At 37.2% G+C, this 21,117-nt stretch overlaps 1 protein-coding gene across 11 annotated transcripts in view; it reads right to left on the bottom strand.

The window, feature by feature from the left end:
- CEP128 (centrosomal protein 128) overlaps nt 1-21,117 on the bottom strand; it is a 402,179-nt gene that overhangs the window by 376,224 nt on the left and 4,838 nt on the right. For all 11 annotated transcript variants that reach the window (XM_077750720.1, XM_077750716.1, XM_077750719.1 and 8 more), the window contains exons 3-4: nt 9,772-9,932; nt 7,628-7,714 (exon numbers count right to left, since the gene is read on the bottom strand). In XM_077750720.1, the coding sequence (XP_077606846.1) occupies nt 7,628-7,714; nt 9,772-9,918 (234 nt within the window). In that variant the 5' untranslated portion in view covers nt 9,919-9,932. The remainder of the gene's footprint in view (nt 1-7,627; nt 7,715-9,771; nt 9,933-21,117) is intronic.

Below are 21,117 nucleotides of genomic sequence, written 5' to 3'. Positions count from 1 at the left end.
ATTAGAACAATGCCTAGGGAACATTAGTTTGTTGTTTTTATTATGACAGTTGCATCTCATTGTTGCACTGTTAACCAATTCCTTTATTATTTGTTGTTGTAAAATGGCACACAGGTTTCTCATTAGAAGACAAAGAAGTAACAAAACCAGGCGTTTTACTACCTATGACCAATCAGCAACAGACTTCAAAAGCAGTGGCCTGTTATTTACATAGTAATATGTGAACTGAAGAGCTAGCAGCAAAGTTTGTACTTTTTGCAGTTACTCATAGTTAATAAACTTTGTTAACTGAAATTCAAATTGTGTTGTTTGGGGGCTGGTGTTATTTGAACAAACTAGGGTGATGAAACTCATGCACAGCTAAACCTTGCAATCAGAACTGCCTATATTTTCTTTTCAGAGTCCTCAAACAGCTGCTCCAGGCATTCAGTAGTGGTTTTAAAGCAGTATTCTGTGAAGAATATACCAACTCTATCTCTATCTACCAGGGACCAGCAACTCTTGTCTGTTTTTAAGTCAAAAATATTGACTTTCCAAAATTCTTAAGAGCAAGCTTCTTGACCAGTCCCTAGGAAGGTAAAGTTTCCAAGCAACAGCAAATAGCTAGGAAACTAGGCATCAACTCCAACACTATGAGAAATGCCTCAAAACAAAACCATTCAATAAAAGTAGGCTTCAATATGAGAAGATGAGATTTAGAAACTTTTTTTGGTAAATATATAAGCAACAGTAACTGCTTCACTAATAGTGTATCTCACAAATTCACATTCTCTAAAAAACTAATTCTATCCTTGACTATGTTCACTGTGAGGGAGAAAAAAAATCACACAAAAAATAGTCATTAGGAAATTATTAAAGATATTTACCATTATTCCAGAGACCATAATAGAAACACACAAGGAATAGTGATTATATATATATAATTATATTATATATAATATATAAATATATATATTTATAAATATATATAAGTTTATAAATATAAATATATAAAGTGATATTATATATATAGTATATTCACACATAAATATACTAGCTATGAGTCATCGAATAATTAGCTTCCACACAAATAAAACACAACTTTAACAAACAAAAAAATGTCAACAACAAACTTGGTAAAAGTTATAAATGCTGCACTTTAAAGTAGGCTTGAATTCTGGAAACCAGGTAAAGATTCCATTCAGTTTCTTCAGAGACTTTTTTTTACCCTAAGTTGTCTCTTATTTTCATGCTAAGAAAATATGTCCCTTGGACTAACATAGATTATACAGAAATGCATGCAAATTTGGTAATGTATAGATAACTGCATTCACTTAGCTGCACAGTTCAGCAGAAATTGGAAATATCTAAATATTGCTTCATGACTTAGTTTTATTTTCACCTAACACAGGAGAGGCAATAATCAGCAAACATTCACAACATATATGGCACTGGTGACCACAGACAGTTTGTGTTTTAAGTTCAGACATGTCTATAATAATAACATTAAAAAATTACAGTACTTCGATTCACAAATGTTAGAGGTCACCTTGGCAAAAATCCAGGGCAAAAATTGAGGCAGAAAAGAGGTCGTTTTAAAAATTCTGTCCAGGATAATGATGTCACCACAGGCACTTAAAGTGCTTTTATGCCTGGCTTTCTGTCCCTATTTCTCTATACAATGTCAAAGTTTATCTGACAACAGACTACAAAATACATTGGTTGTAGAATTAATTGTATCAGCTCTATTTTGGTTCCTTACAGTCTGTTTGTCTCCACTATTAAAACAAGAAGGAAGAAGAGGTGGGAGAGGAGAAGAGTTTTAAAAAATTAAACAACAGTGAAAACTTATGATTTGCATAGTTTTCTGGTCCCACCAGCTGTTGCTGAAATGTATTTTTAAAATGGTTGCTGCTATTTTACTTTTAATTTACCAAAAGACCATGAGTTCCAGCTGCTTTGCCTAACCTTTCTCCATATGCTGATTCATGGAAATATAAGCCCATAAGAATATTCCTGAAATTGAGAAATTCCCTTTCAAAAATACATCATTTTTATTTATGTAACTATTTAATTTTAAATGAAATCCCATATATTCAAAGTCTGTATACCAAACACATTCTAATCACAATTCTGAAAGTATTCAAAAAATATTTGTATATATTTTGATGTTAATAAATGAACACTCATGGAAAATGGAATGTGCTCTTATTAGCATCTTAATGTATTTTGAGTGGACAGACATTATACTCATGAACAGACCATGGACAAAAAGCAATCTTATGTATGTTGTCTAATTTAGCATATACTTTGAAGTCAAAATAATCAGACATCCATACACTTGTGAATGCTGCAACACATTATATTGTTTAAAGTCACAATGATACACAAATGAAACTGAGTTTAGATCCAATGAAGTCAAAGAAAGTAACCTATACTGAGTGCCTAGAATGTACCATGTACTACATTAAGAACACAGCAAACGTGGGGCACCTGTGTGGCTCAGTCGGTTAAGCGTCTGACTTCTACTCAGGTCATGATCTCACAGCTCATGAGTTCAAGCCCTGCATGGGGTTCTGCACTGACATCTCAGAGCCTGGAGCTTGCTTCAGATTCTGTGTCTTCTTCACTCTCTGACCCTCCCTGGCTTGCACTCTCTCTCTCTCTCAAAAATAAACAAACATTAAAAAAAAAATTTTAGGGGCGCCTGGGTGGCTCAGTCGGTTAAGCGTCTGACTTCTACTCAGGTCATGATCTCACAGCTCATGAGTTCAAGCCCTGCATGGGGTTCTGCACTGACATCTCAGAGCCTGGAGCCTGCTTCAGATTCTGTGTCTCCCTCTCTCTCTGCCCCTCCTCTGCTCACTCTGTCTCTCTCTCACACACACAAATATATAAAAACATTTAAAAATTTTTTTTTAATTTTTTTTATAAAGAACACAGCAAACACTTAAAGGTAGGGATTACTGGATGAATTAAAGAAACAACAACACCATGAATGTTTTTGTATCTAAACAGTGTGACTGTGTGACCACTTCAATAAATGTTAGTTATAATGAGGGATATATAACTATGTTCATTTTTCACATGATGAAACTCAAGTTTAGAAAAATTTAATAACTTGTCCAAAGTCAATTAAATGGTTTCTAGCGGAAAACTCAGGATTAAATTTCAAGTCTGACTCCAGAGTCTAGGTTTTTCCATTACCCTCAAAGCAAAAGTCTATAAAAATTATTCTCCTGTCCAGAAGTTTCATGAAGGACCTAGTAATAGAATTTTAAATATAAGACCGTAAGAACTTAATTCTTAAGAGCCAAAATATATTTATAAAAAGGTCATTAACAGAATTTGTTTGATTGTAATTTCTTACCCATAGACTCTTACTAATTAACATTAAAGATATTGAAAGACTGAACAAGTCCCACCTTCAGGACAAGTAGGAAAACTCAGCCAGAGAAAAAGGGCAGACACCATTAGCTTTGGGACATTGCAAGTGGCTTGTGCCTGGCCCTCCACCATTACCATTATCATTCTGGGATGTCACTAAGTATATTTGAAAAGTGAAACCCACTGAATAGAAGGAAAAAACCTACGCTTTATTATTTAACATTCAAATTTCCAAAGTCCCTATGCCAGATGGTAACATCCTATTACTCTGAAATGGAAATTTTAATCAGAGTACTTAATGAGAAGAGAAATTACCTACTAATGCAAGTCTCTTAATTTTATATTACTATATTTTCACCAATCTGATATTACTACATTTTCACCAATCTTTACTTTAAAAATGACCTTATAAAGTCTGCTGATTTGAATCAAGACAATTGCATTTTTCTTTTATAACCAGTATTAACTACGAGAGTCTCAGATGCAGTCCAAATCTCCACTGCAGAAGGTATTAACTTTTTATGTTGAATATTCTTACTGGAGGGCATTCCATTTTTACAGTATTAACACAAAAACAGACCCCATTCTCTCATGAATGGGAATGCAGCTCTAGAAATATTTTAAATCCTAAGCTTATCAATTGCACTATTTAATACAGGAGTATAATACGTTCCAAATCTTCACAGTAAGCTTTCAAATAAAACCTTGCCCACAGGTCCTCTTCTGCCCAAATGTACGCAGACCTCCCAAGAAATTGACAGCATGAGAAATAATGCAAGTTGACACTTTGTAAAGTCGTGAAGTTCATTAGGTCCAAAGACCCCAAGACACACTATCCAACTAAATATGGCTCATTGGCTGGAACAGCTGCAAGAAAAGGCTAGTGTAAAAGAAAAAAAATCAATGGTTGTTATTTAGGAGGAAGAGAAAAATTGATGCTGATGTAGGCAAGTTGCAGAACCAACCATATTACCTAAGTGGCAGCTACACCTGCCAACTTTGACAGTCTGTCAATGCCAATCCTAGCTCAGTGTCAGATTTCTTCCCAATTCTGTTTCTCTATCTGTCCCATCGAACTCTCATTCTGGACACTGTCTCAGCTGTAATATTAATGCTTTGTGTGACAGTGGGCTTCTGCTTTTCAGTCAGTTAAAATAATCTCCAAAATCTAGTTTATCAATATAAAGTATATATCCCTTCAAACTTTGAATTCAAAATTCCAATCTTCAGAAATATGAACTCACAGCATCACAAAAATGTGAGCAACCATGACTCAGTGAGGTAAATAAATCCTGATGCAGAGCTTTGGGATAACATCCTATCCACAGTTCTGTTGCTGACTAGCTGTGAGACCATAGGCAAGTTAAAAGCATTCTGTGCCCTGGTTCTTTTCATCTTGCAAATGAAGATAATCAAAGTATCTACGTACCAGGATTGTATCTACGTAACAGGATTGAGAGACCTAAATGAGTTAATAAACAAAAAGTGCCTGGGATATACTAAGCATATGGAGAAATTCCCAATGAGACCATGAAAAGGGGGGTTCCCTGAACCCATCACTGATGATGTAACACTGCTCAATTCCTCACAGAGACCTTCACATTTAATGAGCAAAGAATAAAATTTCGGATTGGAGGTTATAAGGATTCAAGGGAACAAAATGAAGTGATGTAGATTTCAAGGGAAAGTCATAAAAAAAAAATCACCTAACATTACTCTTGACTTTTAGGCTTTACAAACCAACAGGAGTAATCACCACAGTTTTCTCGCAGGGGGAAGATCATCTCAGGAGGGAAACGCTACATCGAATGTTTAGATTTCCCCTCAACTTCTGAAAATTATGTTCACAGAGTTAAAACCCAATAAAACAAATACTAAATATGCATAGATAGACACAAACACATCACTTTTCCATCTCATAAGGTTTAGCAACAGAATCATTTATAAAATCTAAGTTAATAAATAAAAATTCTTATCTTCCCTAGAGCAAACAAATTGATCTCATTTTCTAGGAAGTCTCTCATATTTTAAAAAAAGAAATGCTAATTTCAACAAGGCAATATATATTTAGCATGGAGAAATTTTTAACAGTTAAACACTGGATTAACTAAAAATATGTTTTACAAAGCGGGGGGTGGGGGGCCAGGGTGGCTCAGTTAGTTACGCTCCAATTCTCGATTTCAGCTCAGGTCATGATTTCATGGCTATGAGATGAAGCCCCACAGGGGGCTCTGAGCAGAGCATGGAGCCTGCTTGAGATTCTCTCTCTCCCTCTGCCCCTCCCCCACTCGCATGTGTTCTCTCAAAAGAAAGATAGAAGGAAAAGAAAGGAAAGGAAAGGAAAACAACATCAGGTTTTATAGCAAGAAAACTTGGAGGAGTTGGAGCTTGGCCTCCAAAATAAAAACAAAATTACTCTCCATGATCCCTCCCTAAACAGAACACACACTGATTTACAACTGTACTAGTAGGTATTTATCCAAAGGATACAGGAGTGCTCTTTCAAAGGGGCACATGCACCCCAATGTTTACAGCAGCACTATCAACAATAGCCAAAGTATGGAAAGAACCCAAATGTCCATTAATGGATGAATGGCTAAAGATGTGGTGTATATATACAATAGAGTATTATTCAGTGATCAAAAAGAATGAAATCTTGCCATTTTCAACAACATGGATGAAACTAGAGTGTAATATGCTAAGCGAAACTACAGAAAGACAAATTATCATATGACTTCACTCAAATGTGGAATTTAGTATACAAAACAGATGGATATAAAAGAAGGGAAGCAAAAATAATATAAAAGCAGGGAGGTTGACAAACCATAAGAGACTCTTAAGTTCAGAGAACAAACAGGGTTGCTGGAGGGGTTTTGGATGAGGGGGATGGGCTAACTGCGCAAGGGGCATAAAGGAGGGCACTTGTTGGGATGAGCACTAGGTGCTATCTGTAGGCGAAGAACCACTGGATTCTACTCCTGAAATCATTACTGCACTCTACATTAACTTGGATATAAATTAAAAAATAAATAAATCAGAACTAGAAGGATCTTAATCAAAAACAAAACAAAAACACCTCATTTTTAAGGTATGATATATTCCATACCAATAGACGATTTAATGCTAAGAAAGGAATTTTCATTGAGGAGCCCATCAGAATCAATTGTGAGAAATACGCTTCCAAATTATATATATTCCCACAGATTATGGCAGATATTCCCTCAGATAACTTACAGGTGGCGGGGTGAAAGCCACTGCTCTCATGAGCAAGTATAATAAAAGACAATGGATGACAGACTCTTCTGTATGCTGCAGGGAAAAAACACTGAGTGCCAACTGTTTTAACAGACGAAAAATCTGGGGAAACTAAGGAAGAGAATGTAGATCGGACTAAGGAAGGGCCTAAAACAAAAGGAAAGACACTTGGTCTCCTGTGTCTTATTTTTTATGAGTAGCTTTGCATCCTATGTACTTACAACTCAGATGGAAATGAAATACCTGTGGAGTTTATTTCCTTCCTTTGTATAAAACCACGCCCCCAAAGTTCAGCATCATTCAGCTCGAGGCCTACTACAGAGACTTAATGCCACAGAGGACATTTTGTGTTTTAAATATTTATCTATAGAGAAGTTTATCTAACATATAATTTCATTCCCCAATTCCTCAATTCAAAGGAAATTTGCTACCATAATTAAGCATCTAATATTCAACACGACAAAGCAGGTTTGTTCCTGCTACTAGTTAATGATGGTTTTTAAGCTTTCACTAAAAAACTAAAAAGCAAAGAATTAATTCCTATTATTAATAAGGTAGTTATGTCTACATATGCATAGAACATGCTTGGGAAGATTTACAAGGAACTGTCAGATTGTTACCTCTTTGGAGTGGAACGGAGAGGAGCTAAGAGATAACTTTATCATTTATTTAAACAATGAGCATGTTATTACTTTAAAAGAAACCATCCATAAATTCTTAACTCCCATGAGGGGTATCCACAGCCCAAATTTAGTAAGTCGCGGTTTAATTAACATCCTAAACACTTCCTCCTTTGCCTTAAAACTTTCCAATTCAGTAGACTCTGATCTGTATAAGCAGGATAGCAATCCATCCGACAAGCTAACCTACTACGAAATAGCAAAGCAGTCTAAGGCTAAAGGTTCACAGTGGTTTTCTCCTTTATCTCACAACCCTAACTTCTCAACAACCACGTTTCCAAGAAGGTGGGCAAGAACAAAACGCAAGCATATGTAAACATTCTCACATGTTCTATAGCACCCGTCTGTCCATTACTATAGTCTCGATACTGTCCAAGCATCTGGTCTACTTGTCGCAGGTTCCGACTGGTGTCCTTAAAAAAGAAAATGGATTTTAGTAACTGTTCCAAGCAACTTTTTTCTCATTCTTAGTATTATGTCAAACAGTGAAGTCAGCCACTTGTGAAAGGTACAATTTACATCATACTTAAGTTGGATACTAATATACAGTACTTTTTAAATATCAAATCATATAAAAACCACTGAGAGAGAAACTGAAATCCATCCACAATTTACTTGTGTGAAATCTGAAGTACATAAGTTAAATCCTTATCCAACGTTCCATAATAAGTCAGGAACAAAATCCCAATTTGAAAAGACTCCTTATTTTTAATTTGTGCACCTCAACTAATTCACACCTCCTTTATAGAAAAAGAATCCTGAAAGAACAAACCTAGTAGATTGTGTATAAGAGAAGCAAATCATTGGGATCAATGTTATTTTAATTATTACTTCACTGTGGAACTTGATTAGGAGAAAAAGAAAAAAAAAAAAGGTATCCTTTAGCTATAAGCAACAAATTTAGCTGTAATCTCAATAAAAATGGTTTCTACCCCAATGTGCTAGATTTTACCTCAGAGATTAATGGAGGCATTTCTGTCAAAAAGATATACTTACTGATAATGTGTCTCATTGGTGGGAAAGTACAAGGATTTGTACTCCAAAAATCCAATGTTATACTAGTTTACATAAGTTTAAAAAGAGCCTTCAGAGTTTTAAATCAAATTATGGCCTCTCCACCAGAAATCAGCCTCTTCTCATTAAGAATACTAACCCAAGGACACCTGGTTAGCTCAGTCGGTTAAGTGTCTGACTTCAGTTCAGGTCATGATCTTGCGGTTCACAAGTTTGAGCCCCGTGTTGGGCTCTGTGCTGACAGCTTGGAGCCTGGAGCCTGCTTTGGATTCTTTGTCTCCCTCTCTCTCTGCCCCTANCAGCTCAGAGCCTGGAGCCTGCTTTGGATTCTTTGTCTCCCTCGCTCTCTGCCCCTACCCTGCTCGTGCTCTGTCTCTCTCTCTCTCTTTCTCTCAAAAATAAACAAACAGCAAAACAAATTTAAAAAAATACTAACCCAAAGCAATTAAAAGCCAAAATCCAGGCATACCCAGGCAAAGCAAAAATAAGAAATTAAGGGGTAGGAAAAACTCTATTTCTGAGTTTTCTTCCCCCCTCGCCCCCTGGCATGGCTACGCTACCCTTCCCCCACCTCTTTCCCCAAGCCCTTTCTACATAAAGGATATAAACTGCCTCCACTCAAACTTCCAAACACTGCCAAAAGTTAGCCTCTGAATAAAAATGGCATCTCAATATTGTTCATCCATAATAATCTGCCTAGTCAAAAGATGAGCAGCTACTCTCAATGGCACATGGCCACAAGAAGCTAAACGATAGTACTTCCTACCCTTTCGCTCCCACACATTTTATTTGGACATACTGCCTCATCCCCAAATGCTTCCCAACCTATCACATTATTTCAAATGTCTTTACTGACTGCGTTAGGTATCATAAGACATTCGAGTCCTAATCCTTGGAATTTGTGTATTTGTAACCTTCCATGGCAACAGAGATTTTGTAGATATGATATACATCTCAAGTTAAGGACTTGGAAATGGGAATATTATCCTGGATTATTGGATGAACCCAATGTAATCACAAGTGTCCTTAAGAACAGAAGAGGGAAACAGAAGAGTAGTCAGAGTGATGTGACATGAGGACTCAACCCACCCAAGCTGGCTTTGAAGATGAAGGAAGAGCATCCCCCAAAAAATGTGAGCAGCCCCTGGAAGCTGGAAAAGGCAAAGAAAAAGATATTCCCACGGGCCTCCAGAAAGGAATGCAGCCCTACTGAACCCTGATCACTGGTCCAATGAGACCAGTGTTGGATTTTGATATACAGAACTATAAGAAAATAACTTTGGTATTTTAACTATTAATTACAAACAGCTATAAATTATATATCATTATTTAATTATGTAATTAGTTTTGTGGTAGTTTGCTATGGCAGCAAAAACAAAAAACTAATACACTGACCCAACTACTTCTCAGTTTAAACTATTTAAAGTCTATTAAGTGCAACCACTGTTAAACTAACCTGTAAAGTATTTGTTATGGTGTTGACCTTCTCGGTGACGCCTACTGTAGGACGACTTAGACGTTCCCTGTATGTTGACCTGGCAGTCCATCGACTCAATCGGTCACGAGAGCGAAAGTGTTCTGAATCGCTGGAGGATTCTGCCATTGATGTACACAATCCTTAAAATAAATCCAGGTCAAGGTCGATCAAGTAGTAAAGAACATGGAAATAGGATATTAAATTAACTATCTGCATTTTGATCATTTGTATTTATTACATTAGTCCTTTGGCATATCACAATTCCTAAGCACATAGCTGGAAAATACAAGCCACTTCCCCACGTAATTCCCTCTCCTTCATTTTTTCCATTTGAAGAGAACAATTCCTCAGATATGATTTTAGTCATGTGTACAACTCCAAATAATAATATTCCCTTAGCTCTGTGCAATGCTTCTAAAGTTTAAAAGCACTTTCATATACAGTATCTCACATAATCTTATTAACAACATTGCAAGGTAGAAGAGGCTGGTAGATTGGCATCTCTACAATTGGGGGAAAAAAAAGTTATTCTCTAAGCTAGGACTTTCAGGTCTCAATATTAGTCTGAAGTCCATTCTACCAAGTTGTAAGAACATGTGTTATCTTTAAACAAAAATGCAACACTCACAGAATGACCTAAAATAAGAAAACCCCATTCAGTGTACAGCGAACACTCTCATGCACCTTGATTTATTTTTTTAAGATTTTATTTTTGAATAATCTCTCTACACCCAACATGGGGCTCAAACTCTCAACCCTGAGATCAAGAGTCCCATGCTCTACTGACTGAACCAGGCAGGCACCCCTCATGAAGCTTAATTTGAAATACAGAATTTGGGGCGCCTGGGTGGCTCAGTCGTTTAAGCGTCTGACTTCGCCTCAGGTCATGATCTCACGGTTCGTGGGTTCGAGCCCCACATCGGGCTCTGTGCTGACAGCTAGCTCAGAGCCTGGAGTCTGTTTCAGATTCTGTATCTCCCTCTCTCTCTGACCCTCCCCTGCTCACACTGTCTCTCTCTCTCTCTCAGAAGTAAATAGAACATTTAAAAAAATTTTAATAAATAAATACAGAATTAAATGCTATTAACAGAGGTACAAATTCCATAACAAGTATGTGAGAAGATGACATTGTCAACATCTCCACCAAAAGAGAAAGCCAAATATCCTGAGTATAGTTTCATCAGCAGAAAATTTCCTAAATATGCTTTCTTCCCATCCTTACCTCAATTTTTGATTTAATGCAAAAGAAAATCATTTTATGCGTGACCATCTCAAAAGTTTCAGAAAATCTTCTGTGGAATTTAAAGAAAAAAAATATTTGGGACTGAGGAGCATCAGAGAAAACTCACTGATCAAAAGTGGATGTTTGTTGAGTGTTCCAATAATTTCATTTTTTGCTTAATGGAGGGTTAACCATCTTTAACATTGTTATAATCTTCCTGAAACCTATGTGGCCATTTTTTCTGGTTTCTTAAATACAGTGTATTGAAACCTTTTGCTAATGTTCTAGAATATTCTAGACTTTATGGATCTTTAATCTGAATGCACCTGGGAAGTATGTGTACAACAAGTGAAAACATTGGGGTATCTAAATTTAACTTTAAAACAGAAAATCTTAGCACTAAATAAAATTATGAACATGAACTAAATTAAGTGTAACTGTCCCTTAATACAAAAAGAAAAAGAAAGACCTCTCACCCTACTAGGGATTACAGATTTTTTAATAACAGAAAATCACACTTTCCAGCATGAATTTCACTGGCACACCTACAACACAGTCTTCAGCTATTAATTTCAATTACTTTGAGCAATAAAAAATGTTCAAACTCCAGCATCTAATGGAACTCTTGAAGAGATATCAAGATGTAAGATGAGACTGATCTGAGAATTCTGCGAGACTTTTGATTATATAAAATATGAAACATTCAGCAATCATCTAAGCACTTTAGTTATACATAAGTGTCATAAATGTTGAACAAAGAGACATTAAAGAATCCATAATAAAACAGAAATCAGATCGCTTTCATTGTTGATAAAAACTGAGCACTCTCTTCAACTATTGACAACTCACAAGGTCAAACATGACCCTCAAAGTTAACTGAGCGAGCCCCTATACTAAGTGTCACAACGCAAGAGGCAGCTGTGCTGGCAGAGATCCAACCTTATCAAAAGATGCTCGTGTCTTATCAGCCAACACCATGGCTCCCCAGACACAGAGTTGATGGAGGGAGGGAGAAACAAAAGAGAAAGGGGTGGCCACTTGAACTGGCAAGAGCCTCAAGCCAGCCACATAATCAGAGCCTAGAGGCAATATATGAAGAGTCATTAAAATAGCTCCCAAGATCCCTTAGTATAATTGACTAAAGAAAAGCACAAAGCAGTAAGTGCCAATCACATACTTTATTCACCATTAAGACTGTATTAAGACTGTATTATTTTATAATTAAAAACTTAATTTTTAAAAAATATCATATCTCCTATCAATGGTGTTAATGAAAATTGACCAGGACTCTGAAAATCGTCCCCCCAGTGAAACTGTACCCAGAGTATTAGACTTACTCCACGTTGATAAAAAGCATATTGAGAATGGTCAGATTGATCACCTAACTAAAGTGTATGCATGGCCATTAATTAAAAAACACTGTTCTACCTAATTAATCTAAAATGTAAATTAAACAATGAGATGCTCTTCTAGCCTATTAAGTTGTTTTCTATGGTTAGTCCGGTTGGTAGGGGAAAGCACATTCCTCCACTGTCCTAACGGGATGTGTAAATTGATATAACTTGTCTGGATACAACCACGCAGTATGTACCCAGAGCAGTTTGTACCTATAACCTACTAACTACATTTCCAAAAGTTTCCCTTAACAAAATCATCTGGAATACAAATAGATTTTCTATTTGTGGATATTTACTGAGAAGTTATAATTGAGGGAAAATAAAAACTTAAATTTCAAACTATAAAAGAATGGCTAAAACATGGTACCTCTCATGCAATGAAACAGTATACAGATACTAAAAAGTCTGTTTCTGGAGACATTTAATAGCAATTGCAAGGATAAAAGCATGAATCCCAATTGTGTCATATGCATTGTATGTTGTCTGTATGTGAATATAAGTTGTCAGTAAACAAATTTAAAGGAGCAGGAAAAAGCAACAATAAAAGGGGAAGAAAGTATACCAAAAGTGTATTTACCATCCGGCAATTACATACAGTCATTTTCTATTTTTTTTTTAAACATTCTTGACCATCTGCCAAAGCAAGGTCATGTCACTAGTCCTCACCAACTGAGGAGTTCAAGAGATGGGATCATGATGCCAGCCTACATTGTTCCACACTGTACAATACCGGCTGACCAAAGAAACCATTAATCAGGAGTTTATGAGCTAAAAGAATAATTTTTATTATATGATTCCACCTTTGCAATTTTGCTGACAGCCATTAGATTCCAAAATGGACTCTCATAAAGAAACATACTAAATACTGGAATAAACTTAAATGTTGAAGGACTACATGAAGGTAAAGTAGTGTGCACTGACAGCTTATGCAATCACATTCTGCTTTGGGGAACAAATTAAAAGTGGTTTGTGAATGATTTTTCTTCATTGCAATTACAATTTGAAGCCCAAAGAAAAATTATTGACTAGTAGAAAAACATCAGTGTACGCTCAAGAGAAATCTTCAGCATTATGGTGAATGATTTAAAAGAAGAAAATTCAGTTGGGTTAGAACTCCATTCTCATCATCATAAGAAATTTGAGCATAACATTTGTTGACAGAAAACAAGAGCGGCTAAAATTGAAGAATAACTGAAGCACTCTTTCAAGAACCAGTTATTCATTTACTTAATTATTTTTAAAGAAAAATTTAAAGAAGCTGAATCACCTGAATCCCGGTTAAAGGTGAGAAAAGCATTGCCTTCAACTGAAAAAGAAACAGTAAATGTTCTCTGCAGCTTACTACCACCTACTGGTACAACAAAATTTCTCATTGATGAGAAAGTGAGAATACACAAGCTGTCTGCTGTTCAGATGCTGAGCTTTTTCTAAGACTAAGGACTTGAGGGATGACCTTGGGTGAAAGTCTCCAGAGCCTTAGAGAACACGCTCAGTCTGAAACCAGATGGTACAATTCTTAGAATAGTTTATTCAGCTTTTCCCAACACATCAGTATTTAAAGGCATAAATAGTGTTGCTTCTGTCTTAATGAACCTTATAAAGAAGACATACAGCCACCAGAGTAATGAACCCTCATCAATTCACTCCCACTGAGGATCTATCAAAAACAAATGTCTATATGCAAACCTGAACACCAACCAGAGAGAGTAAAACTGCATTCAACCCTGTAAAAGGATTGCCGATGAATCTTTACTAACTCTAGTCCACCTCTTTTGTTATTTGACCTAAAGAGCCATCAGACTGTCTTCATTATAATGATGCACATTTGTATGTAGGGGAGTTATAATTTATTGATCCTCAAGTCTCTTTTCCTCAGAGCCAGTTTAAAACAATTAGGATTTGCAAGCTGTTCCATAAAAGATAAGCACCCAGCATCAGGGGGTGATATTTCACAAAGGCTGACTAGTGCATGCTAAGTAAGTGATGGCTCCTGTGGCCTTCAAGTGCCTCAGCTGGCCCTGTCCAAGGCAACTGTCCTCAATGTTCAAGGTAACGATGATGATACTTAAGAGTGTTGGGGGAAGGTACGAAGTGTCTATTAAGCTTAATCACTAACCAAGTTCAAATTTTAGAAAGCATTTCTCACTGTTTCAATAGCTGTAGGACTTGAGAGCTTTATTCCCTCCCTCAAGAGAAAAAGTAAAGAAGCCAGCAGAAATTACCATATACAATTATCAACTGTACGTATCTTCTTTATGCCAGTGCTCCTCTGGAACTTCAAATCCTCAAAAGCTTTTGGTAAATTAAAAGAAGATCAAAATCAACTGTCCAGTCCATCAGCCAGTTAGGAGACAACATAAGACACAGGAAACAGAATCAAAGAGATGCAATAGATTCGTGCATTCATCATTTACTGAATCACTACATTAGAAATGGAAGATAAAAGTAAATTAAAATATCACAGTCCTTGAGGGGAGAAAAAGACTCATAAAAGTACTACACATGGTGAACTAAGTAATATGACAAAAGGCTAGGGGAGTCGGGTAAGGTTCCTTCCACTCATCTCGAAGGATGAGTAGAAGCATGAGAAAAAGAAACTGGATCCCGTTAAAAACCATCTGTCTCCAAGGAACTAAAGAAGGTACAAATAAGCAAAGCTCTCACATTCTTTTACCAGGACGTAAATTTAAAACTGTCTCTAGATATTGCTAAATGTCCCCCAGGGCCTGGGCAAGGAGCAGCATCTCCAATGAAGAACTTAGAGAATTAACATTTACACACACACACACACACACACACACACACACACACACACGGACGGGTAAGTCCCACTTATTCCTGTATTTCCTCTCTCTCCTCCGCACACACTCCCACACTCCTCTATTCCATAGGTGAAGCCAGCCAGACTCACCCCTAGGCTGCATTTTGCTCCCTTTACTCCAATACCTCCGAGTTCAAGGACAGGGTTACAAGGATCAATGCCCACCCAACAGGGGTGTTTCTGGAAAAGGCCATGTACCATACAAAAGGACAGCTTACTCAGACATGGAGAAAAACACTAGGAGCTGCTCAGATAATTATCTATGTGCCAGTTGCTAAAAACTAGTACAGTTTTAAAAGAAAACAAAGTTACTTAATAACCCCCTCCCTGTTTCACGATCAAAATGATACAGATATTTTAGACATACACCCACACACCCTTCTAAAATTAACAAGGAGTTTACAAAATTAAATAAAACATGTCAAGATAAAACACAGCAAATGAAAACTCAAGAATAACTCACAAGAGAAATAGAGGCTAATGAACCCGAGATGGATCCATTACTTGTAATTAAACCCTAGTTTTGAACTCTTAACATTTGCCAGCTAAAAACTACTTCTTGCACTGTTCACAAAATGAAGTCCTCTGTGAGTAGAGACAACCTCTACTAACTGTCCAAACTGCTTCGGACTGGGCAAGATATGGGCACGGACCAAGATGGAGTTAGCACCCCCAAGTTTCTGACACCATTTTGCTTAAATGGGAGGATGAACACTGGAGGACTCCAGACAGCCAACATGTACTTAAAAATAATGCTCACTGTGTTATTTTATAGTTTTAATTGGAAACAAAGAGACTTCCCATAAAAATTCCAATTTCCAGCTTCTCTTAAAAAATGCAAAGATCCGGCAACACTGGGGGTGAATTTTCCCATCGCAGCGTGGATGCAGTAGATGCCCTGGAGTCGGGCACACACCTTCCTATCTGTCCCAGGCCCCACTGGACCTGCTCTACACGGGGAATTATCTCATTGGCCCCACTGAGCGGTTGTGCTTGCAACTTTATTTTAGATGAAGAACCAAGACAAAGCAAGCCTACCAATCTCATTCCCCAATTAAAAAGAAGCAATTCAATCATGAAGAATGAATCAAGGTTAAATGTTCAGAAGATAATGCATTCCTCTACAGACAAGAAGGAAAACTGGGTAATACGACTTTGTTATTAGCCCTCCCTACAGACGATAAAACCAGGATATACTACTCCTGAGCAGAAGGACTGAACCTACTTTTCTTTAATTTTTTAATGTTTTATTTATTTCTGAGAGAGAGAGAGAGAGAGCTAATAGGGGAGGGTCAGAGAGAGGGAGACACAGAATTGGAAACAGGCTCCAGGCTCTGAGCTGGCTGTCAGCACAGAGCCCGACGCGGGGCTTGAACCCACGAACTGTGAGATCATGACCTGAGCTGAAGTCGGACACTTAACCGACTGAGCCACCCAGGCACCCCGGACTGAACCTACTTAGAATGTTTTCCCACTTAGAATGTTTCCCTGTTGTATATAGCAGAAAGTACTTTCAGAACAAGAGGGCAGTATGTTGCACAATTTGGCTCTAATTCATCCCTCCCTATATACACTATTCCTACTTATGGGTGGAGTTACCAGCCCAGGCCCCAGCAACTGGGCTCAGCTATACGACTCGCTTTGGCCAATAGGACTTTAGCTGACATGGCACAAGCAGTGGCCTGAAATGAGACGACATACTGGAACGTTCTCTCTTGCGATGCTTTCAGCACCGGGATGTGCCCAGGCTACAGTGCTGGAAGGGGTGGGATTCATGGTTGCCCAGTGGCTGCCAGCTTAGCTCAGCCAGCTGAACATAGACACATCAGTGAGTCTACAGATGATTAGCAGGCAGCTTAGCTACCCCACTGTAGAAGCAATAAACACGTAATGTTGTATGCTCCAGTTATGATCTTCTATGTGGCAAGAGCTAATCTAGCTGGAAAATATAGTTTACTAATAAATCATTTGATTTAGTTTGGAGGATGGTTAATTTCCTGAAGTTTCTTCTCAAGTCTCCTCTCCTTCAGAAAACAAGTGGGTTTCAGACTGTCTTCTAATAATGGAAGAAAAAGAACTGATTCAAATTAGGATGCACAAAATTAGCCTAAGCAATTGATGAGACAAGTGACAGGCTAGCAATTTTTGAGGGAACAAAAAATCTAAACAATTATAAATAGCAGTTGGGGATATTTGTTCTCTGTATAACATTAAGTTTTTGGAAAGAGACCAGCAATTTCCTAAGTATATTATAAAGCACATTTGTTCACTTCCTCCCAGTTTTTAAAGTATAAACAGGAACTCCTCTTGACTTTCCTAGGGAACCAAACAATTTTAAGAAAGGAAAATATTTCTTATTCCTATTGTACCTTAAATTTGCATATTGCTATATGGCTTACAAAGCATTTTTTAGTGTTTTCTCTTTTGATCTCCATTTCAGTCCTGTAAAGTTGGTATAATTACAACCCTTTACTTTTGCTGCTAAAGAAAAACAGCTAAAATACCTGTATATGATGGCTTTGCTAAAAAGTTGCAATAACAGAACTGGAACTCACATCATGTGACTGTAAGTGCTTTCTCCACTGCATTCTATACATAAAGCATTATGTAAATTCCAAATACACTGCCCAGTCACTCAAAAGTTTTCTTTGTCCTTCCCTCCTCTATGTCTTAGGATCCATCCTCCCCCTCCAAGAAATGCACTGAAGGCCAGAATATTCCATATGTGTTTGTTTACTTAAAGATTTATATAATGAGGATAATAAAGTATTAAATACTTAAATCTGTCATAAATCCAATATATTATAGCTATTTTAAGATGTCTTTTAAATAATCCTTTGTCTTGTTAAGAATATTTACAACTGAGCACCTGGGTGGCTCAGTCAGTTGAGAGTCTGACGGCTCAGGTCATGATCTTACAGTCCATGAGTCAGAGCCCCACATCAGGCTCCACACTGACAGTGCAGAGCATGCTTAGGATTCTCTCTTCCCCTCTCTCTTTCTGCCCCTTCCCCACTTGCACTCTCTTGCTCTCTCAAAATAAACGCACTTTAAAGAAATATTAAAAGGATATTTACAACCCATTTCAGGCAGAAAAGCACACCTATTTTTGTCAGAAACCATATCCTAAAACCTTGATTTTTTTTTTTTTTAAAAAGGCATTCTTGGGGCGCCTGGGTGGCTCAGTNTTGGTGTATATATATGTTCCATTTCTCTTTTTCTGCCACTCTTTCTCAATCCCCCTATTTCCTTCCTGCCCCATTCTTTTTTTACTTTGCATCTTTAGATCTTTCCTACTCTTCTGTAATAAAAAACAAAAACTAGAATATACCTTTATTGTACTTACTGATATGACAATTCAAGAGTTTGGTATTTATTCTTAATTTTAAAAGTGAACAAAGAGAATGATTTGTATATTCTTTCCAAGCATAAAAAAAACTTACAAATTAAAAAAAAAAAAAGTATTAGGAGTTCTTAACTTTGACTTGTACCATGAACTGTTTCTGGGAATGTTTTTAAAAGTATGAATAAAAATTTTAAAACCTACAAGATTAGTGGCTCAGCATCTGATTCTTGATTTCGGCTCAGGTCATGATCTCATGGTTTATAGGTTCAAGCTCTGCATCAGGCTCTACGCTGACAGTGTGGGGCCTGCCTGGGATTCTCTCTCCCATTCTCGACCTCTCTCCCCCTCTCTCCCCTCCCCCCCCAACATAAATAAACATTAAAAACGTTTTTTTAAACCTACAGAATTAGAAAGGAATCCAATTGTAATGATGTGCACTACAATATCATTTAAAACCAATTATATTTAAAAACTAAATCACTTGGGACTCCATGGAAGTAGACCCCAGTTTAAAAAGCTCAATTTCAAAATCTTTCAAAAAACAACAGTTGAGATAATATAAATGCTGAATAACTAATGCTCTCACATAACAGACTGTGCTATGACAAAAACCCTACAAAGTATTACTGTCCTCATGATATACATATAAAAGGCTTAAAGAAACTGAGTACAAAGTATCCAAGGTTACACAGCTACCAGGTTGCAGAGCTGAGTCTGAACCCTTCTCCAAAGCCCAAGATTCCTAGTTAATCCTTTCTCTTCACCAACGGCACCATTCAGAATCTAGGACTTTTCTCAACTCATTCCTAGCCACCAACATGGTTTCTCTCACTGGAGAGTCCATTCCAGCTTTCACTGATACTCCACTGCCCGTGGAATTTTGAGTCTAGGTTCTTAAATTCAAGAATTCAGAATTCAAGACCTTCAGCTCAGCCACCTTCCTCTCCAACAAAAGAACCATACAAAACATACGACCCACATTCAGCTGTTACACCAGCTCTTCTCTCACCACTTCCATCCCTAGTAATGTCACTAGCTCTGTCTAGAACACCTTTTGCCGTCTACTATTGCCACTTAATTAGAGCCCACTCATCGTTCCAGGCATAGCATAGATAATATAATCTCACTGAAGCCTTCCATCACAAGCTAGAAGTGATCTTTCCTTCCACTGAGTTCTTATAGCTCTATAATCATAACAAGACATTAAACATGTCCATAAAATGTAATTATTTGTGACACAGAATTTTTTTTTTAATTACTCGAATAGGTCATACTCATTTCACTGCCAGATTCACAGCCTAGAACATTCTTTTCACTCCTTTTCCCTTGGCTGACTCTTACCTTTTTCTTCAAATCTCAGTTCACAGGAAACTTCCCTTAAAAAGCTTTCATTCACTGCTCCCACCCAACTCTGGGCCAAGTGCCCATAGTGGATATGATCTCATTACAGCCGATAGACTAACTGGCTGTTTACTTGTCTGTTCCTTCAGTAGACTCTAAATTTCAACAGAGACTCTACTTATTTTGTTCATAGTTGTATTTCAATAGTGCTGGGCATGTAGTTGGAACATTTTTAAATGAATTTACAGGTAAATTTTCCTTATTATCCTCACTGATTAATCCAGAGACAAATTTCAAAGTACAGGCCCTTGCAAACAGCATGTACTAAGTAAATAATTGTTGCCTGAAATAATTGTAGTGGTAAATGGCGTAGATTAATTATCGTAAGCCTTCAAACAATATGGATTTAACTGAAAAACAGTATAAATATGAATACTTGATAATCTATTTAGAGTAAACAAGGATAAACATGTCAAATTGACTTGAATATGTATGGGAAAACTTATAATTGAATCAAAACTAAAGGGTACCTGGGGCATTGGGGTGGCTCAGTTAGTTAAGTGTCCGACTTCAGCTCAGGTCATGGTCTCGCAGTTCGTGAGTTCAAGCCACACAACTGGCTCTGTGATGACACCTCAGAGCCTGAAGCCTGTTTAGGATTCTGTCTCCCTTTCTCTCTGCACCCCCCCTCCCCCATCAAAAATAAACAAACATTAAAAAAAGTTTTTTTTAATTTAAAAACTAGAGGTTTCCTTGACTTACTACAAATCACTTTATCACTGTCATTTGCACCTGCATTCCTCAATTCCTCCATTATTATTTATCTGTACTACAAAGCACTAAACTCCAAATTACGTAGGCTCTTATCATCTGGGTCCAGTCTCAGTACTGTTTCAATGTACCAACTGCCACTCACCCATTTTTGCCATTTTAAAGCCTTCACTCTCACACCACAAGCTTTTCTCCTTTTTCTAGGATCTCTAAAATTTGCCCATCTCTTCCTCTTTTCAAATACTAATGATAGGTCACTTTTTCAATGACAGCTCTCTCCATTCAGAAAAGCTTAGTTTAGGTTTACCTTTAATTCACTCACCATTCATCCATGAACACTCATTCATTCCTTCATGAGCACTTACATGGCAACACCTATGCACAGGGCAGACTCTAAATGTTCATCAGCTAACTGGATTCATGTAAC

The sequence above is a fragment of the Crocuta crocuta genome, unplaced genomic scaffold (assembly GCF_008692635.1).
Source record: "Crocuta crocuta isolate KB4526 unplaced genomic scaffold, BGI_CrCroc_1.0 scaffold186, whole genome shotgun sequence".
NCBI lineage: Eukaryota > Metazoa > Chordata > Mammalia > Carnivora > Hyaenidae > Crocuta > Crocuta crocuta.
Note: the sequence above shows the minus strand (reverse complement) of the source record. Positions and strands in the feature narration are given on the sequence as shown.